Below are 26,922 nucleotides of genomic sequence, written 5' to 3' on the forward strand. Positions count from 1 at the left end.
CAGTTTACACAGCTATTAACTCAGTACCAATTTTATTTCTGCTTATTTTTGTTTTTATATTGGTTCACACCCAGAAGTGCTCAGGACTTCCTCCTGGCTCTGTTCTCAGGGATCACTCCTGGTGGGGCTGTTGTACTGTCATTTCAGCCCCCAAAAAGATTTTTTAAAATGGGAATAATATAGAAATAATAAAACATTTACCTTCAAGTGTGTGTCATTAAAAAATTGACATATATATGCAGTGTGTGTGTTTATATATAATATAAATAATACGTTATTTATATATATAAACTCACCACAATACGTTTACTTCTTTAACTCTACTGGAGGGAGTATATAGATAAGAGTCCTTATTCCTTTAATATCTTCATAGCACTAAACTAAATTGTGTGGATGTTAATTGTCTGTTTATTGCCTAAGTTGCCCACACCATCTTGATGTTTGGGTTGATTGGTTGAGACTTTCACCACTTCCGTAGTGCTGTAATAAATGCTAGTAGTATTGCCTTTTGTGTCTTTTCCCCTGTGTTGTTATAACATTCGTTTCACATGTGGCATTCTAATTATAAAAGTAATTAAATTTCATTTCACTAGTGAATACAAATAAAGATATTGAGAGAGTCCTCTAAAATTTGTTGTGACGCACCTGAACTATTTTGCTATACACATGTCCCTTTGCAATCTCTTTTTAATTTTTATGGTCAGCTAGGAAGAATGCTTCTATTTGTAGTATTTTTGCAATGAATGGACGTTGAGCTCATAATGTATCAGTTTGAACTTTTTCTTGGACTATAATGGACAATTTAGTCTTATCATAGTCTTCCTTATGTAACAGGACATACAAAGCAACCTTTTACTACCGGTATTGCAAACCATAATGCCCAAGAGGAGGGAGGGCTGGAAAGAGAGGGGGTGAGGGAAGGAGGGAGGGAGAGAGGAAGGAGAGAGAGCAGAGGGAGGATGAGGGAGAGGGACAGGGAGAGTGTGGGGGGGAGCAAGAGAGGAGGGGAGAGGAGAGAGGCAGGCTTGGGGGGTTGTAGGAGGGAAGCTGGGGAGATTGGTGGTGGGAAATGTTCTCTGGCCAAGGGACCTGTGTTGGAACATTGTATGGATGAAAGTCAATTATGAACAACTTTGTAGCTGTGGAACTCATGGTGATTCAGATCCTCCCCCCACCCCCACCCCCCAGTGATTCCTGGTGAACGCTTATGATGACTGCAGGACATTATGCAGTATTTATTTTTACAGTTCTCTGCAACAGAATTTGGTTACTTCCTTTAAAACTTACTGCATTTGGGGCTGGAGAGAGAGTACAGTGCAGTGCGTAGGGTGCCTGACAACCTGCATCCTATCCCTGACAACCAATGATAGCCCAGCGGCACCAGGAGTGATCTTTGAGTGCAGACAAGATTAAGCCCTGAATACTCCTGGGTGTGGTCCAAAAAAAACACCCCAAAATTACTGCATTAAACATTCATGAATACATTTTTATTTTAATCTTTAGGAATCACTTTCTTGGCATCAGGGTTTGGATCACAGGTTAAAAGCATAACTTAAGTTTTGACAAACTTGCAGGCTATCGAATCATAGGTTAAAAGCATAACTTAAGTTTGGACAAACTTGCAGGCTATCGAATGTAGCCTGCCCACAGGGCAGAGTCTGGCAAACTCCCCGTGGCCTACCAAATATGCCAAATACCAGTAACAATGATGGGTCTCATTCTCCTAAAGAGCCGTGAATATAATCTCAGGGCTAGGATGAAAGAGACGTTACTGGGGCCTGCTCGAGGCAATCGACGAATAACAGGATGATGAAATGAAAATGAAATTCTTATTGCGACATCTTATTATGATATCTTATTATTCCTACTTTGGACACACTGGCAGGCTACCGAATGTAACCTGCCCACACGGCAGAGTCTAGCAAACTCCCCGTGGCGTACCCAATATGCCAAATACCAGTAACAATGATGGGTCTCATTCTCCTAAAGAGCCTTGAATATAGCACTTTCTTAAAAATCTCAGGGACAGGATGAAGGAGACGTTACTGGGGCCTGCTCGAGGCAATCGACGAATGACAGGGTGGTCGTGATTCGTGATTCGTGAAGTTTTGATACATTTTGCCATCTTTTGTTCCCAAAGCTATGTGTTTTTTCTTGGTAGGGATTTTGGCAACCGTGATCATTATTTTAGAAGACTTTTGATGCTTCGACAAATTTAAAAATGGTATTTGAGGTTAAATTTTTTGTTTGGTTTTGAGGTTCAGAAGCCCCTTCTGCTGAGTGCTTTGGTGGGGATCAGAGGACCTCATGGAGCTGGGGACTGAACCCCGGCCTCCCACATGAAAAGCATGCGTTCCAGCTCACTGAACTATTTCTAGCCCCGGTGACAATGATTTTTTCAGGCCTATTATTTTTTGTTGTTATCTTTAAGTCATATGTTTTTCTCATTTAAATTTTAGCTTTTAGTTTTCTTAGGTTGGGTGTTATAAGCTTGGGTATAGTATAGTAACCATTTTTCTGTCATGTGTGCCCTATTTTCTAATTTTGTTAATCATTTTTGCATATTTTATATAGTATATTTTTCATTTTTCTTACTAGTATGGCTTGTTCTTTACTACCACTTCCTCTTCTCCCTCAAACACCAAACCAAAAAAATAAAAGCTTCGTAGTTTGATTATCATTCATCATTAAAAATCAGCATTTACAAATCTTAAGACTTGAGCTAAATTCAGTCAACAGTTATTCAGAAAAATTTCATGTTAGGTATTTTAATGTTACCTCTTTAGATCCTGGTAGTCTGCATATTTTTCCTCAAGCTACAATAAATATATGTGCCTATATCTATATATTATATCTGTATAATATATAGATAAACTAATTATGTATTATAATTAAGTTTTATTTTACTTATAATATTTTTTAATTGTAATTAACTGTAGAAATCTATTTCACAACTATATGATGAGTTTCCCTCCCCCCTTTTTTAATTGTAGGGGGAAAAGTATCTTCTGGTTGCTAATGTGAATTGTGAACTACTGATACATAGAAAAAAAGAAATTCCACAGAATTTTATCATAAAGATCTGAAGTCTGTAAAGAGTGTTCTTCAGGTTTCTCATAATTTTCCTGAAGAAGAGAATCTGATATTATATGACTAGAGACCATTTTTTATAACAATGGGGGAAACAGCAAGAAATTCAGATTCTGATCAAGACTGTAAGTCAGATAAACATCAGGACTATTACTATTCATCTGAATTCGAATCTACTCTGCCAAAGTCTTCTGACCAGTCATCACTGGTCAATTGCTTTTCACCTGCAAGTATTAAAAGACATATTTCACGTAAACAAGTGCTTGTTCCCCAAGGTAAGCATTTAAAGAGTCCAGTAGATCTACGATGTTGAAAGAAAACTTGTATGAATGAAGCTGACCTATTACTGTAAATATTATATTTTTGTAAATGGGCTGAGTTACATTCTTAATAAGATAATTTTTTAATAATTTTTTTGTATAAATGTTACTTGTGATATATATGCTATTATTTGTTTTTCTAAGTCTACTTCGGAAAAGAAAACTCTATGGCTTTTTTTTGGGTTATTTTTGCTTTTTTGGGGGGGGGTTTGAGGTACTATACAGAAAAAAAATCAGAAAACATTTGTATATTATCTTCAACTTTTTAAAAGTAAAAACATCGATATTAAGTCGTTAAGTAACATAACATGGAATTACTATCCTTAGGAATGCTTACTACAAAGGTTTAAGTTAAAACTAAAAATGCAGTTTGGAACTTGGAACTGTCAATCTGTTTCTCTGAAACTGCTAAAATGGAAATAAAATTAATCATTAGAATTTTTTTCTTGTGAAACATTATATAGTATCTCAACTTCTATATTCATACATATTTGACTAGATAATGTTCCAAAAATTTCTCCAACTTAATAATTCCTTGGTCAAGAAAGACCAGTGTACTTACTTAGTCACGAAATCTGTATTGTCTACAAGTACACCATAGAAAAGTAAGTCAAGATCATTGAGATAATTGCAGTATGTGTCAAATGCATCATGGTTATAGCAGTAGCTTTCTAGTTTAGATTGTAAGGCAGATTGTGGCAGAATTGGGAGGTGGAAAGTGAAATAGTCCAGGTCACAAACCTCTTCAAATCCTATGCTTGGACATTGATTGTCTTTTTCAATGATTAGATCAGTCATTGAAAAGATTTGAACAAGTGATAATTCAGTTTGCTTTTCTAAATGTTTACTTTGCACAATAATATTTTAAAATCCACAGGAACATACATTCCTTATGAAAGCAGCCCTTTCAAGACCCCCTGATATGATTTCACAGAAATGACAACTCTTATGTCAAATTGTCTCTCCTCCTCTCTCCTTTCTCTTTCTCTCCTTCCCCTCCCCTTCCCTTTCTTTAAAAATCAAATCTTATTTACTGTGGACTTTTGATTTTGTGGTAGAGATCATAATATGATTTTGTGGTTGAGAGCAAATCTCTAAGAACAACAGACCTTGGCCTTGAACCTTAGAAAATCCCTTTTCATTTCCAGAAATAATTTATACACCTAGGAATTAGTGATGCTAATGCTTGATTTTCCCTTTTCCCTCTGAAGTTGTTTAGGTGACTAACCACTTAATGAGCCAGAACTTTTTAAGTTTTCCCTTTTTTGAGAAGATAATTGAACAAACAAACAAAAAAAAACTCTGAAAGACAGTTCCAGCTTCAGCCAGAATTTTTTGCCTTTTTGTACTGTTTTTTTTTTTGTTTTGCATTTCTCTTAAATTAGAATTTGCTAATTTGTCTGCCTTAGACCAACCAACAGGATAAAATCAATCCTGCTAAACTCAGATACAACTACTCAGTCTTTAAAATTGCACCTTGAAAGTGTGGTTCTCCCACTGCTCAAGGGCACCAACCTATTGAGAGATAAGGTGACCAGAAGAGACCTACCTTTTTCAGCAAGGGGACTCATGATCTAGAGAACTCAATTGCCTGTAAGGTGACAGGAAGCAGTTACATAGACAGGCGGGAGCAGAGAAGCAGAAAGGGAGGACAGTTTGTGGACTGTTGGGTGCCAGGGCGGTCAATACATTTCTTCTCTTGTCTGGTTCTCTGACGCATGGTCCTGTGGACTTAGAAATCTAAAGAAAGAATTCTAATTTAGAGTTTTGCTTACATTTTATCTTCTTTGTATAGGCCCTTTGGGGGAAGAACGCAATAAAGAAAACATCCTTTACATTCTCAGTAGTCCAATCCTGCAGGAGTTTGCTGTTTTTAATTTTGCATAGAATTCCCAATTTCTTTTGAGTCATTTTCACAATCACCAGTGTGACAAAACTTAAGAATAAATGTGGCTAAAACAGGATCTTGAATTTGCAGATATGAATTTGCTTTTCTAACTTTCAACATATTTTTAAAATGAAAGTTAGTATCAGAAGTTCTATGTATAGTGATAATATAGTTTCCATATATTTATATATTGCATGTTATACTTTTTATTTATTTGTAGTCTAAGCATTTGAGGTATTGGCAGATGCATTATTTTTTATTTTTTATTGTTTTGGTTGGGGTCCCACACCCAGTAGTGCTTAGGGCTTATGTTTTGAGTTTAGGTTAAGCATATTTTTAGTGATCAATTTATAGTAATACTAAGAGAATATTCTAAGCTTTTAGGATGATAAAAATTGATTGTTAGAGCCCTCTATTGAAACAAAATATTAAACTCCTTTTAACATAGATTTAAACTTTTTAAATAAAATGTTTCAATTTGTATAAAATCTTATTTACTAAATAGTTTTATACAGAAAAATCAGATTTGAAATGACTAGTAGTTATCTTTGTAATCACATTTACGTGTAGTTTCCATCATTCTAGGACATGACTGCATATTTTATAATAGCAAAGAGCTACCAGTATCTTAGTTATCTTAGAATGTTTTAAAAAAGAAATTGAAATTACGAATATTATAAATTAAAATAGGATCAGTGATGTTACAATATGTATGCCATACATATAATTTTATATTTGATAAAGGCATTAAAAAGAAGATAGATTGGGAATGGTATGAAATATAATTTCTTTTAAAATATGAAATTATTTTTTCTATAATTGCTTAATTCCACATACCCAAGATATTATTGCAGGGTAGCACTTCTTCACTATCCTTCCATGGTTCATCGATTTGCTCGAGCAGGCACCAGTAACGTCTCCATTGTGTTATTATTGTTTTTGGCATATTGAATATGTCACAGGGAACTTGCCATGCAGCCGGGATACTCAGTAGCTTGCCGGGTTCTCTGAGGGGTACGGAGGAATCAAATCCAGGTTAGCTGCGTGCAAGGCAAACACCCTACCGCTGTGCTATCTCTCCAGTCCAATTTTTGCAGTGTAGTCAATATAAAATGAGTGTGAAATATTCTGCATACTTTAAAAGATTATTTAAAAGCCGGAGTGCATTTCAGTTATGGCATACTTTAATTTAGACACCAAAACTGCAGATTTCTTAGTAGCCGTCTATGGGTAGGTGTGGGCTCTGCTAGGTGGCAAGGAACCAAAATTGCCACGCAGGTGTCTCTTCATTTACTTTTATTAGCACTTCCTTTTCTGTATTTAAACATTTATAGAACTGGACCTTGAATCAGTCCATAACCAGTAAATACACTTTGAAAGACACAATCTTTTAAGTGAAACTTCATTATGTTCAATTACAAATATGTTTTCTTATTTTAATTTGTGGCTGATGAGATCAATAGGTGAAAGTTGCATTTTCTAGTTTTTCCATTTTAAAAAAATTCAGGAATGCATTTCCTTCTTGAGAAAGTAGTCATCTGGGAGATTTAAAGTTTATTTTTCTCAATTGTGGCAGATTTCCAGATGCCTCTCTTAAAGTTCAGCTTCAATGTATATTGTGACTTAAGTTCAAGGAACTTTTAGAGAAAACTCAATTTTTAGTAAATGTTTATTGAAACATTTAGTAAATTTTTGAATCTTGAATATTGTAAATTAACATGTGTAGTGTGTACATTTTAATATATAGATATTATATGGCTTTTTTTTAAGAGGTAGAGTTCTAAAATATCTTGTTCTCAAATTAGATCAACTCACTTAGTGTTGCTTGGGTGACCATATATCTCAGGGGTTGAACTTCGGGGCTCCCACATGCCAAGCATGTATTCCAACCTTCAGAACCATCTCCCTAGCCCTGTCAAATGTTTTGTGGTTGTTTAAATATCAGACAAAATGTTCTGAGAAAACTCTCAGTATCATATCTATACTGCTAAAGTGGTTTTTATTTTTTATTAGTGATAAATGGCATATAATTTTTTTTACTGACAAATATTTATGAAAAATTTTGTGTTTTACATGCATACTTTACCACAACAACCTAGTTGTCTTTTCATGGGTTGTATATTCTCTGTATGAAGGATTGACTGGAAACATTTAGTTGAGTTACTCAAGGAGTTATTAAGTAACCCGTTTGAGACCTAAACCCAGATTTATCATCATATAATACATTGTCATCTGTTTTTTTTTTCAAATAGAGTTGTAGATTTGAGAAAAATATACATTTCTAAGTTTCAAATCGTGATACTTAGTATCTCGTACAAATGAACTTGAATAGTACAATGTTTTGTCTAGTGTTTATTGGGCACCATGTTCATGCTAGTGACATCCATGTTTGAATTTTGGCCTGCTGTCTCACATGTAGTTAAAAATAGTAAAGACTTACACGACAATATTTTATTTTATTTTTTTGCTTTTTGGGTCACACCCGGCAATGCTCAGGGGTTACTCCTGACTTTGCACTCAGGAATCACTCCTGACGGTGCTCAGGGGACCATATGGGATGCTGGGAATCGAACCTGGGTCGGGGGCGTGCAAGGCAAACGCCCTACCCGCTGTGCTATTGCTCCAGCCCTCCACAACGATATTTTAAAGCAGATAATTCCCTATTTAGCTCTTGAGACATAAATTTTAATCAGGATAATCTTGATCTTTCCCAGTCCCTTCCCAATAGAAACCTATTAAGGGCCACAGAGATAGTTCAGTAGTCTGAAGATCATGCTTTGCATGTATGTGCCCTACGTTTTATCCCTGGCATCTACATGGTTCCTTGAACACCACAGAGTGTGACGCCAAACCAACAACCAACCAACCAAACATATTACGAGCTTCAAACAAAAATAGATATTTTTCTAAATATTAAAAAAAATTTTGGGGTGGACCATGTTCAATAGGGTTCAAGGCCTACTTATGGCTCTGTGTTCAGAGATCACTCCTGCTAGGCTTGAGGGATTGAACTTGGGTCATACGCATGCAAGGCCTTACCTCGTATGCTATCTTTCTGGCCGATTCAAAATGTTAAAGGAACCAAATTTTACTAATTGACTTGAGTTAGGATGACTATTTAATACTATTTTGGTAAACATTTTTTTTTCAGTTTTCATCTAGGCACCAAGATTTACAATACTATTAACGATAGAGTTCTAAGTAGATGGTGTTTCAGTTTCAAGGGACAACTTTCATTTTACGTTATTACTCTTTTTTTTTTTTTCAGCCCCTAGGAAACCAAAACCTAAGGATGTACTCAACAGAAAGGGAGTTCGTGCGGGATTTCATTCCCAGAACCTCAGTAAAGAGCAACTTGAGAAAGATAACGATCTGGTTACCAAACGGATTCTTTCTGCAAGACTGCTAAAAATCAATGACTTGCAGAATGAAATAACTGAACTTCATATCCAGTTAGATGAGCTTACCAAAGAAAACAAGGCTTTGAAAAGGCTTCAGTATAGGCACGAGAAAGCCCTGAGTAAGTTTGAAGATACAGAAAACCAAGTGTCACAACTTCTGGCTTGCCATAACAATGAGATCACAGCACTCAAAGAACGCTTAAGAAAATCCCAAGAAAAAGAACGCGCAGCTGAGAAAAGGGTAAAAGAAACAGAGGATGAGCTACTCAGGACAAAATACTCCTTACAAAAACTGAAAAGAATATCCGAAGCTAGGCAATTACCTGAACGAGATGATTTGGCAAAGAAACTATTTTCAGCAGAGTTAAAATTAGATGACACAGAGAGAAAAATAAAGGTAAAGTTTCTTTAACTTTTGATTTTGCAGTTTTTCATCAGTTTTAATTGGTATCTAATATGCTTTGTTGAGACTGCTTATTGAAATACTTGCTTGGAAATGAAGTTTTGAATGTAATTTCATGAACAAGAGATTAGGAAAAATTTAATATGAGTAAAATGATAAAAGACTACATACCTGAAAGAACCACATATTAATATACATGTTCAATTCCATGTATCCTAGTCATTTTGCAGAAATTTATTATTGGATTGGATTTCTTTTCTAATATTGAAAATGATACTAAATGAAATTTATTATTGGATTGGATTTCTATTCTAATATTGAAAATGATATATACAAAACTGACACTTAGCCATTGTGTAAGAAATGCCACATGAACAATATTTTCTTATTTCTTTGCGCTTTGTGAAAGGTTTTTTTTTTTTTTTTTTTGCTTTTTTGGATCACACCCAGACATTGCACAGGGGTTACTTCTGGCTCTGCACTCAGGAATCACTCCTGGCGGTGCTCGGGGAACCATATGGGATGCTGGGAATCAAACTCAGGTCGGCCGTGTGCAAGGCAAACGCCCTACCCGCTGTGCTATCACTCCAGCCCCCAGTGAAAGGTATTTTTAAGGATAGGGTGCAACCCTGCTTTCCAAAATAAAATCTACTATGAGAGGTAGGTAGAAGAATGTTGAGAATACTAATCTGAAAGTACAACAGATATTAAAAACATTTTTTTCCTGAAATGAGAGAGGAAGAGTAATACAACATAATTTCACCTGTAATTACACAAGGTGCGATATAGTATGATAGTCAAATAGAATCTGAGCCAGAAGTTAAGGGGTTTTTTTATCTGACAGGTTGTCTGAAAAGCAATATGGGGTAAATGCATGAGCATAATGCCCACTGTGAAAGTTCTCTTTCAAGGGTAATTCAGAACTATAAATAAGCTTTCTGTGCTATATTGATTAGGTGTTTTTCAGTGCAGTTCAGAGGGTCCCTGATGATATGTAGCTAACCTGGTGGTGGTTCATTGCTAGGGTTACTCTATCAGTGCTTGGGGGTCCTGCAGGGCCACACGTGGCAGTGCTGGGGAGATTCTGTGCTGCTGGGGTGGGGTTGACAGGGTGGGTGGTGGTGGGTGAACCTGGATTGGGTCACACTGGGCATTGCTCAGGGATTACGTTTGACCCCATCCTCAGGGATTAACAATTTCGTATGCTGCCTATGGACTGTATGTCTTCTCAGGAAAGTGTCTGTTCATATTCTCTCTCCATTTTTGGATGGGATCATTTTTGTTGTTATTGCTAAGCTTTATGAGTGCTTTATATATATTGGATATTAGTCTTTTATCTGATATATAGTATATAAATATTTTCTCTCATTCAGTTTGATTTTTTTAAATTCAATTTATTTAGAGAATATTTATGAGTTGAGTGCTCTGTAAATGTGTATTAAGTTCTTATCTAAATCGCCATTTTAGAGAAGAAAAAATACTAGATTTTTAGATCAAAAATTTTAGATAAAACTGTTTTCTTGTTTATTTTTTGTCTGGATGATCCATATATCTGTGTCCATGGCTGTTATTGGGGTGTTGAAATCTCTTACTGTTATTGTGGTATTGTCAGTGTCTTCCTTTTAGTCTGTTAATGTTTGCTGTATAATTCTGTTGTGTTTGTGTTGGGTGCATACACGTTGCTAATTGTTATATCTTCCACTATGTAAAGCTTTTTTTTTGTCTCTTCTGTCTTTTCTGGCTGAATCTATTTTATATGAGAAGCATAGCTCTTCCTGCCTTTCAAAATTTTTCACTGGCTTGAAGAGTATTTTTTCCTCTCATTTTAAGCCTCATCTGGCCATTATAACTGAGTCTCTTTATAAGAAGTAAATGGTTGGTTTTGTTTTTTAATCCATTCCACCACTATAGACCTTTTGGTTAATGAGTTAAATTGCACAAGCCTGTGTATGTGTGTGTGTGTGTGTGTGTGTGTGTGTGTGAGAGAGAGAGAGAGAGAGAGAGAGAGAGAGAGAGAGAGAGAGAGAGAGAGAGAGACTGTTTAACTGTTTTTGTTTAAGAGTTGCTTTAAACATTTATCATTAGTTTCCTGGTTATGTTTATTGATTTGTTTTGTTTAAGTAAGAATTGCTTTTAACGTTCTTGTAAAAGACATGAACCCCTCGCCTTTTGTCTGTGAAAGCGTTTCTGTCTCATACCTGAGAGTTTTGCCAGACAGAATATTCTTGGCTGTCTTTTTTTTTTTTTTTGAGTATTTTAAACAACATGCTACTCTACTGGTTTCTACAGTTGTGAGTCTGCTGATGACCTGATGGGAGTACTTTTATTAGTCACCTGCTCTTTGGGAGGGTGTGAGGGAGTCTTCTAAGCGTTGCTTTTGGGGTCTCCACTCTTGGTGGTTCTGTCAACTGAGCCAGATGATAGTTCTATGCAGGGTCTAAGGATGTATTGCTGCTTGGGCCTTGAGGTGCGGGTGATGACCGGGGTTGCCTAGATGGTCCTCTCGGACCATGGGATGCTAGGGATAGAAGTGAGGTAGGACACATGCAGGGCATAAATTTCTTTATTATGGTCCTTCTGCTCCCTGTCTTTTTTTTAGTATCTTAAACTATAAATAATTTCACTTCTGTGTTTTAATATAGGTATCTTTGCATTTAGATAATCAAGTGTTCTATTAGCTTCCTAGACTTATATATGAAACTCCTCCTGTGTTTTTTTCACCAATGGCACACCAATTAAGATCACTGTTATCCCTTTTAATGCATTTTGTGATGGTTTTTGATGTGTATTCAGTGATTCAGCCTCACCAGCACGCTGTGAGGTTATCATTATTATTATCATTATCACGCTCTGATAATGTTAGTTTATAAAAACACTTAATTTTCTTGGTGAAGCTAGCCTCCAAATTTACCATGTTTAGAGGATTTATTGTCATTTAATTCATAGATATCAAACATGTTCAAGGTTTTATCTTTCTGATAAATTTTTCTTTTTATCATTCAGTAATAATTTGGGAGCTTCTGGGGCCACAGCTAGCAACATTCAGGGCTTAACTCCTGACTTTGTGCTCAGGGATCACTTCTGGTGGTATTCTGGGGACCATATGCTACATATGGAACCAGGGATGACTATGTGCAGGACAGGCATTTTAACCCCAATGCTCTCTCCAGCCCCAAGCAGTAACTTTGTACTTCTTCTTAAAATTGTTTTTATCTTAAAGGCTATTCCATCGGCACTAGTTTTCTTTCTGTTAGTATTTTTCCCTAATTTTTCTTCTTTTACAGTCATTTCACGTGTGTATTGATGTTTCATCTGTGCTTGTGCAAATGGTTGGCATATTTTCCCCAGGGGCCAAGGAGATAGCTGAAGTGGAGTGCACATGGCTGCTATCCTAGGATCCTGCATCTGACCCCCCAGTACTGAGTTTCCTTCCTTCCAGAACACCTGAGGCTCCCTAGGGGCCCCACTGACATCCAGTGGGGATGACCAAAAATGAAAGAAAACCAAAAAATTAATCCGATGTAAGAATATAGGGCTACACCAGGTAGAGCTGGGGAGAGTTCACACCAATAAGTATCTAGTGGTCACTCGGAGCCATGCACACGAAGGCTTGTATACTGTGCCTTTGAGCTGGGTTTCTAACCCACATAAATACTTTTGAAGAATATGGCCCCCATCCATTTTCATTTGATAGGTTGCTCTCCTAAAACATCAGAGAAAATTGTATTTCTCTGTTATTTTATTGTTGTTAGACTGAGGTTTTTGCATTTTTGAAAGAAATCTGAATTAGGTGACAGTTCCTTGAAATACAACATCTGGGGCCGAAGAGATACATTGGGTAAGGTGCATGCCTTGCATGAGGTCAATCCAATTCAATCCTGGCATTTCATGTGATTCCTTGAGCCTGCCAAGAGTGACCAGTGAGTACAGAGCCTGGAGTAAACCCTGAGCACCACCAGATATGCACCCCCACCCCCATCCCCAAGACCAGAAAAAAAAGTTGTCATGTGTGTTGGCCCAGAATGTTCATTTGTTGATTGTTGCTGTTTACTGTTAATTTTGATCACTTGGCCAAAATGTTACTCAATTTGTCCACTGTGTATGCTCACTATATAATAATTGTTTTTTTCTTTTCAGGAAAACCAATAAGCAGTTTATGGTAATCGTTTAAACAATATGTAAATATTGTCTTCCTCATCAGAACTGAATATATTTTTCTGATACTGGAAATAAAAATTGGCCAATCTTTTCTGAACCCATTTTTATCATGATCTTTATTTTTGTTTTGTTTTTATTGGGCCACACCTGACAATGCTCAGGGATTACTTCTGGCTCTGCACTCAGGAACTACTCCGAGCAGTGTTCAGGGGACCATATGGGATGCCAGGGGTTGAACCTGGGTCAGCCTTATGCAAGGCAAGCGCCTTACCCACTGTACTATCAATGTATTGCCCCTTTTTTCTGACTCTCTTTTCTTGCATCAGTTCTGGAAAACTCCTAGCATTTTTTTAAATGTTTTGGTTCTCTCTCTGTTCCCCCCACCACACCATCCCTCTTCTCTCTCTCATTTTTGAGTCACACCTGGCTGTGCTCATGGCTTACTTCTGGCTCTGAGCTCAGGGATCACTCACTTCATGGTGGGGCACAGGGGGCCATCTGGGGTGCTTGGAGATCAAAGGCAGGTTGATTGTTTGCAAGTAACGTTCATATCTACTGTACTCTCTCACGGGTCCTGTTTTGAGTTTTATTATTGCTTTTTCTCTCTTTTGTGATGACTACCTTTTAAATTCCTATTACACTAAATAAAAACAGTTCATAAAGTATATGGAATGCATAGTAAGCATAAAAATTATTGCAGTGTTTCCAGAAGGCATTTGGCAATGCTTCTAAAAAAAAATCTTAAGTTGTACAAATTATCGGTTAACCTAGGAGCTTCACTTACCACTTAACCGGAGAATATAATAAAAGATAAGGGTGAAGTTATATCGACATAGAAAAATTAGAATAACCCTTATTTTGATCAGTTGAATTTGGTTAAAATTATGATAATCTCGACATAGAAAAATTAGAATAACCCTTATTTTGATCAGTTGAATTTGGTTAAAATTATGATAATCTAGCAAATAATACTATTCTGTTAAACATTGTCCACTTGATCTGCTCATCATGGAAATTAACACTATCCTCCCTGCCTCTCAGCAGATTTGTGGAATTTAGAGGTAGTTCTTTGCAGTTCAGAGGAAAGTGAAAGTGATCTCCACCTGAAGAATCGCTTTCTTTGTCAGAGAAAGAAATCAAGGACAAATCAGTGTGGATAATAGTAGAGATATTTATTAAAGAAATAATACATAGCCTAGATTGGGTGTGGGCACTGTCAAGGGAGATCACACGCTGGGCCCTGAGACATGGGTTTTTAAAGAGCTGGTAGGAGGTTGAGCCTGAGTCCCCGATTGGGATGATGTTAAAATTATGCATCTAAGGACCAAATGCTTGTTCGTTCATTGAGTGTAATACTAGCACTTAATTATGCAGCTAGGGGCATGCAAGTTAATATGTGTTTTATGCTTAATGAGGAGGAAAATAAAATAGGATAAGGATCCTGTCTACCAAGCATGTCCCAGAAGCTAGCTAGAACTGGTTCTCTAAATTCTCTTGGTCAGGAAGTTTGTAACCACAGGCTGTCTGAATTGGACTCTCAAGGCTTATTTGTTGTTCTTTATCCACATGAGATAGGGTCATCCCCCAGACTCCTTTTCAGTACCTTTTTTTGTAGTTTTCCCACACCGCCTCTCTACAATGACAGACTTAAACCCTTCTTGTTTTTATTCTTTGTGAGTTTATGTTTAACATTACTTGAAATATAATATGTAAAAGTTTTTATGCCATACAAAAATTAGGAGGAATCTTGACAGCAAAAATTTTATTTATTTTATCTTATTTGGGTTTGGGGCCCTACCTGGTAATGCTCAAAGGCTTACTTCTGGCTCTGAGCTCAGAGATTACTCCTGGCAGTGCTCGCGGGACCATCTGTGTTGCTGGGGATCAAGCCCAGGTCAACTGTGTGCAAGGCAAACACCCTACCCACTGTCCTGTCACTCCAGCCTTGACCATTATTTTAAAAGAAAATGTTTGTAACTCAAATTCATAAATTACATGTTTGAAGTCCATGAAAAATGACTATTTTTTACTTAGAAATGAAATAATCTATTGTAAATAAGTGCTGTGTAAACAATAAGTGCTATATAATTTTGGGCATCTTAGTATCACTTTGCCATCAATGATTCCCAAAATCCAGTGTTCCTCATAATGTCTTTCGAAGACTTTGCTTCCAAATTCATTGTCTATGTATGCTTCAGACAAATGTTCAATCATCATATTTACAGATTATTATGTAAAAGGAAGATAAATAATGTGCTTGTTGCCTTATTAAGTGGTTGGTAAATCTGTTTCTTAGTTTATATTCCCAGACTCTAAGTCTCATCTGATTTGTATTTCCTGCACAGCACCAAAACATTGTTCTGATGCCATGTACATTGTTTTGCTGAGTTATTTTTTAAATTCTATATGTGTTTTGTACATATTGTAGGAACTGACAAAAAATCTTGAGTTAAGTAATAGTAGTTTCCAACGACAATTGCTTGCTGAAAGGAAAAAAGCATGTGAAGTTCATGATGAAAATAAAATCCTTCAAAGGGAGTTGCAACAGCTACATACCAAGTTAAAGGTATGCACTTTAGTGTAAATTGCATTGCTTTTCCCTGTTTGTATGAAATAAAAATGTAATTTAAAAGTTACTATTTGTATTTGTAAGTTAGTATAGTATAATTTATGAAATTCTAATACTATATATTTCAAAAAGACAGTATAATCACTATAAAAAAACACTGTCCTCCTGCTGTTCATCGATTTGCGCGAGCGGGCCCAGTAATGTCTCCATTGTGAGACTTGTTGCTACTGTGTCTGGCATATCGAATACGTCACGGGGAGCTTGCCAGGCTCTGCTGTGCGGGCGAGATACTCTTGGTAGCTTGCCAGGCTCTCAGAGAAGGGCAGAGGAATCGAACCGCAAGGCAAACGCCCTACGGAATCACTGTAAAATGTATCAAAAAGAAATGCTGAAAATACTAATAGGAATGGTATGACGATAATAACCTATAAAATTCTGAATGAAAAGTATGGGAAATAGAGCCTTTTAGTGCTGCATTGTTGAGGACTTCCCAGCAGCAGTGCTCAGACTTGGTTTATCCTGGCAGTGCTGGGGCACCTTGAGCCTTCTGGTCCTTCTCTATGCAGAGCTGGCACACAATGTTTTTATCTATCTCACTAGTCCTTCCCTAGACTCGTTTTTGAAATTGTTTCAGTTCTTTTCATTTTAGAGTAAAGAGGAAGCACTTAAGTTATGTGATTTTGTTAAAGTAGGTCTATTTTTCTTTTTTTTTCTGTTTTGGAGCCATTCCATACCACTGTTGCTCAGGGGCTACTCTTTGCTCAGTACTCAGGGGTTGCTTCCAGCCGCGTTCAGGTGACCAGATGAGCTGGGGACTGAATGTGGCCCTCTTCCTGCATGCAAACCAGGTGCTCCAGCTCATCAATGTATATCCCAAACCAATGTAGATATTCTTAATTCTACTCAGAGGTCCCTAATAGGTTGAAATTTTGTGCAGAACTGAGTACATTATCTTGCAGAGAGTTTTTATTTTGTAATTTAGGTTCTCCAAGAAAGCATAAGCTCTTAAAAATGGTCAAGAAAAATTGTATTTAAAAGAATGGTTTAATTTTTAACTCAGTTGACAATTCAGCACCTATACTTAAAAGTTAATTAGCTAAATTCCTTTTCTCTGACTAACCTGAAAGACCATTGAACTCAGTGTTAGCTCTATTGTAGTATTTGTTAAAAGTGAATTTTACAATTATTTGCCCTTTTGCTTTTCTTGATTGTCAGCACATATTGAACTTTTAAGAAATGAATTGTTTTAGCCTAACTTTAGTCTCCTAAAGGCAACATTTCTGTATTTACAAAGAGAAGCTAATCCAGGTCTAGGTCTATTTCAGTATGATAAGGAAAATTCCATCCACCAAGGTGAAAGGTTTTGCTTGTTTTAAACATTATTAATTATATTGCATTTGTTTTCAGGAAAAGGAGAGAGAACTGGATATAAGGAATATCTATTCTAATCGTTTACCAAAGTCCTCTCCGAAGAAAGAAAAAGAAATTCTATCAAGAAAAAATGGTATAGTAACTATAATTGTTAAAAAATATTAATTTGTTATTACTAATCACTAATAAAATTAATGTGAATTAGGAGAAACGCCAGGGGTAAAGAACTTTTAAGATATAAATGTTCTTGAACACTGGTGGAGGTGTGTGGTGCTAGTTTTGTATGCATGAAACTCGACCATTAGCAGTTTTGTAAATCAGTGTCTCAAATAAAAAAAGAAAAAAATGATGAAAATGAGCATTAATTTCCTTATAGTTAATTTTCAGATCCTTTTACATTTTTTAACTTGTCTTCAAACTATATTTTAGACAATTTAAAAAAAAACCTTTCTTTCGTAATTTAAGTGTTTATTATTTATTTATTTTGGGGGACTCCCATAGGCAATTATTGGCCAGCTGTATTGGCCAGTTTGTGCAAAGGCAGGAGGATGAGGTGCTGCCTGGGCCTGATACTCAGCCACCCTGGCAGTGCTGGGGGCCTCCAGGGTCCTGCTCAACAGTTCACAGAACTGTGGTGCCAGAACTGATACAAGCGGTGATCCAGAGTTCCTATTCAGAGACAGTACCAGACTAGTTCTTATGACTCGACTGACGCCTGGCAGCCAGATACCTGGGAGAATTTCTTAAATGCTTGCAAGATCCGTCTTGTGACTAGTGCTCAGACCTGTGCACCTTGATGATAGTGGGATTCGTGGTCACCAGTGCCCCATAGCTGCTACAGCACCAAGGTCTAGCTGGCCTGGGCAGTCGCCCAGTGTTCACCACTGCCGGTGTCTGGCAGCTGACTTGGACTGTGACTGAAGATTGTGATCGTGTTTACCCTTTATATGCTACTCGACAGGCTGATCTTTGCAGTTCAGGGGGAGTTTTGCATTTGCTAGCACCCATTTGGGGGTGGATCCTCCAAATAACGGTTTCAAGGGGCAATGCTTCACCCCTGGGATGTCTGCTCACTGTTGCAGCTTCTGGCATGGCAGCTCCCAATTGCTTTGTCAGGAACGACCGCTCCCAGCTATAACCTGGGAACAGTGTGCCCTGTCTGTGTATTGCCAGTTTTCACTCTTTCCGACACGATGGGCATAGGCACAAAGCTGAACTTTTTTAGATTTTTTTTTTTATGCATGGTGTCCTCCACTTTAGGTTGGAGATTGTCTAATGCACTCATTTCCAGAGTCACTGCCACTGTCACTGTCCTCCCGTTGTTCATCGATTTGCTCAAGCAGGCCCGGTAACATCTCCATTGTGACAATTGTTACTGTGTTTGGCGGAGTATTTCCTTTAACTCTGAGTTCACTGCAACTGTAAGGCTGCTAGACGGTGCAGCATGTATGACCAAAGACTTGGGCCTCTCTGGGTAATGCAAGACTGTGAGCCTGTTAGGGAGTAATTGGCTGGGACCCAGCTGGGATGTCTTAACCTCCAGAATTGCTGCTCCACTCTCAGCCACATGCAGTCACACATACCCCCCTTCCCCCAGCCCCGCTTCCCCCCATCTGTTGAGTTTAGTAAGTTCTGAGACATGGTGACTCTTGAGTCCCACTGTAAGCTGAAGTCTGGGAAATGCGTACGTGCTCAGCCCTGTAACTCGTGTCTCCCTCCTAGGGTTGGTTTTCCTGGCCTTGTCAGGAGTGGCAGCCCTCTGTGGTATGCTTGCCCAGGACCCTGGTCTCTTTTCAGTTTGGTGAGTGCCAGTATAAAGCTGGTGTTCTGGGCCAGAGTGATAGTACAGCGGGGAGAGTGTGTGCCTTGCAAGCGGCCGACCTGGGTTCAATCCCCAGCATCCCATATGGTCCCCTAAGTACCACCGGGAGTAATTCCCGAGTGAAGAGCCAGGAGGAACCCCTGAGCATTGCTGGGTGTGACCCCAAGAGCAAAAAAAACAAAAACCCAAAACAGACCTGCTGTCCTGTGAGCCTTTGGTATTCGGCGCCCTCATCTCCCACATTGGTGTTTTCTGTCTTGTACTGGCTTGTGAGACTTCTTGGTCCCTTTTCTTTCAGTCCCAGCTTGTCCCTTCCCCTTACACAAGCGGTGTGCTCTTCGGTCTGGACTTACCTGTGGCTCTGCCTTCTGTGGAACTGAGTTTCCCTCAGATGCAGGCTCTTCACTGAATTTTCTCAGGGAGAGCCCTCACCTGGTGTTGTGTTCTGTTCAGTTTTATTTGTTTTTTATGTTGCGGCCACAGGAGTTCTCACAGAACTGTTCCTGCACATCCATCTTGGACCTCCCCTCCTTTATTTAATTTTTTAAACTTTTATGAAAATATGTAAACATACCCTAAACAAGAGAGGACATGTATCACCTACTCTTAAAAAATTACACATTTTATCTAATGTTATCCATCTTTTAAACCTTCTTTTCCAAAGTGTCTCATTAGCAAATCCCTGATGCTCACTCTAAAATATTTTATTATTGTAATGAGTCTTAATTTGAAAATTATAATTTTCATTATATAATTTTTATGATAATTGAATTGTAAACATTCTGAACACAAACTTTGTTTAAAGCTAAGAAGATGTGGGCCAGAGAGGAAAACACAGCAGGTAGGGTGCGTGCCTTACATGAGACTGATCCAGATTTGATCCCTGCCACCTGATTAGTCACTTGAGTCCCACCAGTAGTGACCCCTGACTGGAGAGCCAGAAGTATGCCCGGTATGGCAAACCCACCACCCCAATAAAGTGAAGAAGATTTACCCATGAGTATTGTCCTCAAAATATATTATTTGCTGGTAAATCTAGGCCAGAACTAGAAACAGTGAGAAATTGGGAAGATGAGCAAAACTTGTATCATCTCGTTTAGATGGTGAATTTATTATGGATTTATCCCATAGATATTAGGTAGGTACTGTTCAATATGATTAGAAACATTCTTTTATAATTTTTATGGTAGCTGCATGCCAGGTTGATTTTATGACCGAATGTACAAAAGGAGTACAAACCAGTGAAGACTTCAAAATGGAAGAAGTTTTTGTACTGCCACAGACAGTTACATGTAATGAACATAGATCACAAGATCCTGAGCATCTTAAATGGGTGAGTTTAGCCATTTGATTGATTGGGTATAAGACTTGTTTTAAAGTTATTCTAAAAACATCATGGTATCAAACATTTTAAAAGTTCAGCAATGGAATTAGTACTCTAGCTTGTCTAAGGAAGAACTAGCATTTTTAAAAGAAAGGGATAACGTTTGTGGATTTACTAAGTTCATATTTTATATTTCAGATGCTTCAGAAAGGCAAATTGTATCTATAAACAGGAGATAGATGAGAAGAAAAAATTCATCAGTATCTTTTATGTGTCTAGGTAGCTTCTAAGACTCCTCACTTTTTATGTTTACTCATAAATGAAATAGTTTAAAATTGGTTAGAATTGGACTGTTTTTAACTTTTAAATCTGAACTAGAGAAGAATATTTTGCATTATAAATAAATCCCAACCAACGTAATTTTAGTGCTGTCTGACTTTGTGCCATTCAAATCAGAGTGGAATTCTGAGAGTCTTATGATTGACTTTTTAAGTTTTTTTTTTTTCTTTTTTGGGTCATACCCGGCGATGCACAGGGGTTACTCCTGTCTCATGCACTCAGGAATTTCTCCTGGAGGTGCTCAGGGGGACCTTATGGGATGCTGGGGATTGAACCCCGATCAGCTGATGCAAGGCAAACTCCCTACCTGCTGTGCTATTGCTCCAGCCCCTGATCAACTTGTATTTAAAAAAACATATTCAGTACTGGAAGATCTTTTTCTCTAAGGGAATTTATCTTTGGTGTTTACCATTTAAACTGTAAGGGGAAAAAAAAGCAACAACAAAAACCCAAAAGAAATATATAACCTACACAATATACTAGTAATCTAGCATATATAATGTTAACCTTTGTGTCTTTTCCGTTTTCAAGTGATCCTGAGAATCTTTTGCATGTGTGTGATGTAAGAAAGAAAGAATGAACTGATATGGTTCCTGTGTGTATTCTAGTTTTTAATTTTTATTCCATTTAGACAAGTTAGCAAAGTGAGTCTCTTCTTATATTTGCACTGTAATTGAGACTAGTCCATGTTGATTTGTCTTTTGGAAAATCAAAATGTAGAGAACAGCATTTTTTTGACTTTTTGGGACACGCCTGGCAATGCTCAGGGGTTACTCCTGATTCTGCGCTCAGGAATTACTCCTGGCAGTACGCAGGGGACCATATGGGATGCTGGGGATTGAATCCAGGCCGGCTGCTTGCAAGGCAAATGTCCTAACCACTGTACTATAAGTCTGTATCCAAGAACAGCATTCTTAAGTACCCAAGTACCCAAGAACAGCATTCTGAAGAGGCTAAAAAGTTGGTTTTAATTATTTTACCTTTAAGGAGAAGGAACAGCAACCTGATAGAGTGAAAAGAATGTAACACTGGACTTAGCACATCTTTTTAATTACATAGTGACTTCTTGGAATCTCAGTTTCTTAATCTATAAAATTGGAGCTGAGGGGATGTTCTCTTTCAGAGTTTTGTAGTAATAATTAGGAAGAAGGTCTCCTGTCAGTGGTAGCTATATTAAACTACATGGTAAGTTGCTATTGGGAAGAGTTCTGACTAACAATGACTTAAGCAGATACATACCTCTTTCTTTTGTAATAGACTGAAAATCAGTGAAGAGTTCATTATATTATCAATTTGCATAGTTTATCAATAGGCACAGTTTTACTTAGTGAATTTTTTTTTTTTTTTTGGATAGTAGTCTGGGCTGGAGCGATAGCACAGTGGGTAGGGCGTTTGCCTTACAAGCGGCCAACATGGCCAACCCGAGTTCGATTCCTCCGCCCCTCTCGGAGAGCCCGGCAAGCTACTGAGAGTATTTGATATGCCAGACACAGTAACAACAAAAGTCTCCAATGGAGACGTTACTGGGCCCGCTCGAGCAAATCGACGATCAACGGGAGGGCCTTTACCTTACCTTTAGTCTTTTAAGAGGTTCCTGGAGGCCGTTCCTGGAACGACCTGGACTCATGCTATTTTGGTCCGGTGGTATTGGAGAACCAAAGTCACCCCAGCAGGTCAGGGTAGTGGAGGATGGACACCATGCAGTGACATAGATCCAACCATGGTAAAGTGCATGCAGTGCTCTCCTCATCCCCTTGCAGTTTCCCTGGCCCCAAGGCAGAGCTTTTTGGTAGTTGTCCTCTTCTCTTCTTGCTCCGTCATTTTTAGAGAGGATCATCCTCCCTGTCATTGGAACTGGCTCCCCATACTGTGAGATCATGGTCATCATGCTTTTGATTTTAGAAATTTGGGCAGAAGTTGTACCCAAGTACCCAAGAACAGCATTCTGAAGAGGCTAGGTCTAGTTAATGGGGATGCTAGCAAATTCAGTGTCTAGTTGAACATCCCACTTTCCTTCAAAAACTTGGTTTTTTTATAACAGAAAGGAAAAAAGAGGGGAATGACTAAGAAGAGGGGTGTGAACAGTTCTCTGTATCACAGGTGTACTAATAAAAGGTATTTGATTTTTAGTAAGAAAAGTCATGCATTTTTGAGAGGAATCATAAAAAACAAGGAATATTGACTTGACTTCTACTGTGGCGACATGTTCTATACATTCTTCTTTAAAATTTTAACTAAAGCACAAAGAGCCCTGTGTATTTTGAAGCTTCTTTCAAAGAATAGTTACTTGTGACTTCACAGCTTTATTAGCTGAAAATCTGATTTCATGTTCAACCCTAAATGGTAGTCTTGCTTAATGGGAGATACAATATTTAAATACAATAATTTCCTCTCTTTCTGCATGTGAACTTGCATCTGCGAAAAAGAATCTGGTATGTCAAGAGACTGATGAATATGACAGAGCAGGGGTTGGAAACGCAGTGATGGAGAGAGAAGAACATCTCATTAGAGGTCAGGAACATCATACGAAGCAGAACTTTGTGAAGCAAGAGAATGGTAAGAAAGTTGGCTTCAGCAAGTACTGAGTTGGCAACCTCATATTTCATCTAGCTGAACTTTGAACTGGTTGTCCAGAAAAAGAAATGTTGGTACATTTGGTAGTAGTGGTCTCTCATAACTCCCAGACATTTAAATGAAGTTAGGAAAGAAAAAAAAATGAAGGCAATTGGTTGCTTTTTTGTGTTAGAGAAAATTCAGATGAGGTAGAAGAAAATGGTTCTTTATGTATTTTCTGAAGCGTGACAAAGAGGTAAGTGAAGAACTTCATTAGCTTGACTTTGAAACAAGTCTCTAGAAAAACTCAGCTATCAAAAAAAGCAGTGACTTGGGAGGTTCTGAACGTATCCTTAGGTTTTTTTTTTAGTTTAAATATGTAGAGTGAATTATAACTGTAAAATAAACAAAACTCGTTTTTGAGTTTAGAATCTTAGAAATAAATTCATTTCCATTTAGATATAGGTGAGAGGTAACTCAGACTGATCCTTTGAATGTATTTTATTGATTATATTATAGCTTCCTAAATGGAAATCTTTTTTTTTCTTAAAAGTAGTGGAACAATGACCTAATTGTTGTTTAAATTTGCATATGTTTGTTTGTGTTTGTGTGTCTTCTTAAACAATACAACAGTTGAAATTGAAGCTTTATTTATATCACAGTTGGTGAATACACAGAGATAGATGTTACATTGCTAACTATTGAACAGAATATTAGAAATTCTGGTTAGTTGTACAAGGAAAAGAGACTAGCAGACCATCACATCACTTGTCCTTTTTTGACTCAATTTTTTCCTCTTTAAAGTCTAGGTAGTTATATATGATTATTATCGAGAATGTGTCTCATTTACTGACATTACAAGATTTGTAATGTTCTTACTTATATTTTAATTTTCACAATATTTAGTATTAAATGTTTTTCATTTGGATATAATTACAAAATTACAGCAAAGTAGGCAATAATAACTAACAAATTATTAAAGTATGTTGTAAACCTCATTTTTATATCCTAAAATATTTTCATGTGTATTATTCCAAAACAAAATTATTTTCTTGCATCATTCCAGTATAGCTATAATATAGCACATTTTATATCTTTATTATGTCCTTATTAGTCTTTTAATTAGCACAGAGCAAATGATAAATGTCATTGTCTTTTATACATTTTTCTCCCTCTAGGATACTTTCTTCAGTCTCCTTTAATCTGAAACAGCTTCTCATTAAAAAAATATTTTGTGAGTTAATATTTTTAACAAATACCCAATTTTTAAAAAACAGAATTATTAAAGGTTTGTTAGATTTTCTCAGTTATAGTCAGAGTAATACCTCTCTAGTCAATAATACATTTGTGGGGTCCAGGAGACAGCTTAGGAATCAAGACCCAAAATTCAGTTCCTAGCACAAAATGGTCTCTTGAGTTCCACTGGATGTAGCCCTGGTGACCCTCAGCATTGCTGGGCCTAGCTCAGTTGACTGAGTGTTGTCAGAAATGGCCCCTGGGCTCAGGGCTGGAGCGATAGCACAGCGGGTAGGGCATTTGCCTTGCACATTGCTGACCCGGGTTCGATTCCCAGCATCCCATATGGTCCCCCAGCACCGCAGGAGTAATTCCTCAATGCAGAGGCAGGAGTAACCCCTGTGTGTTGCCGGGGTGTGACCCAAAAAGCAAAAAAAAAAGACACATGGGCTTCTGATCATGCTTAGAAGAGCTCATCACACACACACACACACACACACACACACACACACACACACACACACAAAGTGATAAGTGATAATATTCAGACTATGACATCCTCTAGAGACCAAGGTGGAGTAAATGATGTCTTTACCCCATCTATCCTGTTATCCTCCAAGCAGTGTGCAGCAGTACAATTTTACGTATAAAAATAAGGAACCTTTCCCACCCCAGTAGCACTGTAGCACTGTCCTACCATTGTTCATCAGTGTGCTCGAGTGGGCACCAGTAACGTCTCCATTGTGAGACTTGTTGTGACTGTTTTTGGCATATCGGAAACACAGGGAGCTTGCCAGGCTCTGCCATGTGGGCGGTATACTGTCGGGAGCTTGCCGGGATCTCTGATCTGAGAGGAACGGAGGAATCGAACCCGGTCAGCCTCATGCAAGGCAAACGCCCTACCCGCTGTGCTATTGCTCCAGCTGTTTTATTTACACCCCTATATTTAAAAAATATTTAGAAATTTTGAGGAAGGAGAGGAGGGGAGAAGGGAGAGGTGAGGGGAGAGGAGAGAGAAGAGAGGAAGAGAGTGAGCTTGATACTCAAGATAGCATGCAGGCTTCTTCTCCTAAGGTGGAGAGAGCTGTAGTACAAATCCCAGTGTTGAAATATGAAAGCACATATCTCAAGAAGGGAGTTGGGATATGCAGGCAGTATTTGCGTGTGGGCACCATATGGCAACAACATGTGTGTCACCCAATTTTTATTTAATGAACTCCCAGGATATGAAGTATAAAAAATGAAACTACGATGTGCCTTTGATTTATAAACCAGATATTGACTATTGTATTTAAAGGTTTTCCTATGTAGAAATATTAACGTATGTTTAATTTTACAATCTGACTTTATGCAGACTGGGAAAGAGAAAAATCTGTTAAAAACCACAGAGAAAACACACTTTTATTGGAAAGAGGAGAAAAGGCAGCATTGGAAGCTGTAAGATGCCAAACAGATATGTACTACATTCAAAATACTGAAGAGGAAGAGGAAGAAAGACAGAAGAGAAAAATCCTAATTGCTAAGCTAAATGAAATTGATCGAGAGCGCCAAGATATCCAGGATCCCAGCTGCGCTCCTCTGCCACTGCTACCTGATTTAAAATCAAAATTGGACTCCTCAGAAAGTACTCCCACTAAATACACGTCTTCTGAATCTGAGAGATTTTTTAATGGGCGTCATATGCAAGGCATCCGTCTTTTAACTGCCCAAGATGATCAGGATGCAGGAAATATTACAAGGCAAGCCTCTCCAACTGAGTTTTCATTTGGCAGTTATGTGCCTTCATTTGCAAAAACATCAGAGAAGCCAAGTCCAGTTAGCCAGAAGAATAGCCTTTCGGAATTCCAAAAAGACACTACAGAGAAACTTAGTCAAGATGATGTAGATCTGATGTCAAGAAGAGAGAGGAAAGCGAATCTGATGGAACAACTGTTTGGAACCAGCAGCAGCAGCACGGTTTCATCAAAAAATGGTGAACCACATCATCAAAGCAAAGAGGACTTTGACCCTCTAAATTTTCTCCCAGCAGATAAAAGCAGTAAGGGGAGAGACCGCGATGAAGATGACTTTTTCTTCAACGAAGGAAGAAGATTTACTCCAAGTAGACATAGGTTAACCCATGAAAACCATAAACCTGCGGTAAAAGTCGTTGATTCTGTAGAAGATGAAATTGAAGAAGTAATACTGAGATGACTGATTAAGTATAAATATTTTTCCAATTGTACAGATTAAAATATTTTAATATGATATTTTTATAAACATTTAGACTTACAAACATTTGAGTTTTAATACTAAAAGTTCCTATAAGGAATTATTTTAATAAATATATTAAAATATAAAGTAGATCATATTTACTAGATTGCCAAGAGTGAAGGATGTGTTTTTGAATGAAACTGAAATTAGAAATATATCTTACTTGGTTTATGCTTATTTATTATGCTTCTTTAT

General features: G+C 37.6%; 1 protein-coding gene across 1 annotated transcript; it reads left to right on the top strand.

Annotated features, from left to right (window-relative positions):
* The first annotated feature begins 3,055 nt into the window (after window positions 1-3,055).
* On the top strand, window positions 3,056-26,922 carry LCA5 (lebercilin LCA5). The gene is made up of 7 exons (XM_056109816.1): window positions 3,056-3,365; window positions 8,567-9,096; window positions 15,689-15,826; window positions 17,237-17,333; window positions 20,213-20,355; window positions 23,112-23,241; window positions 25,829-26,922. The coding sequence occupies exons 1-7, from the start codon at window positions 3,176-3,178 to the stop codon at window positions 26,665-26,667; spliced, it is 2,067 nt and encodes a 688-aa protein (XP_055965791.1). The 5' UTR covers window positions 3,056-3,175; the 3' UTR covers window positions 26,668-26,922.

This window comes from Sorex fumeus, unplaced genomic scaffold (assembly GCF_029834395.1).
Source record: "Sorex fumeus unplaced genomic scaffold, SorFum_2.1 ptg000008l, whole genome shotgun sequence".
NCBI classification, from domain to species: domain Eukaryota; kingdom Metazoa; phylum Chordata; class Mammalia; order Eulipotyphla; family Soricidae; genus Sorex; species Sorex fumeus.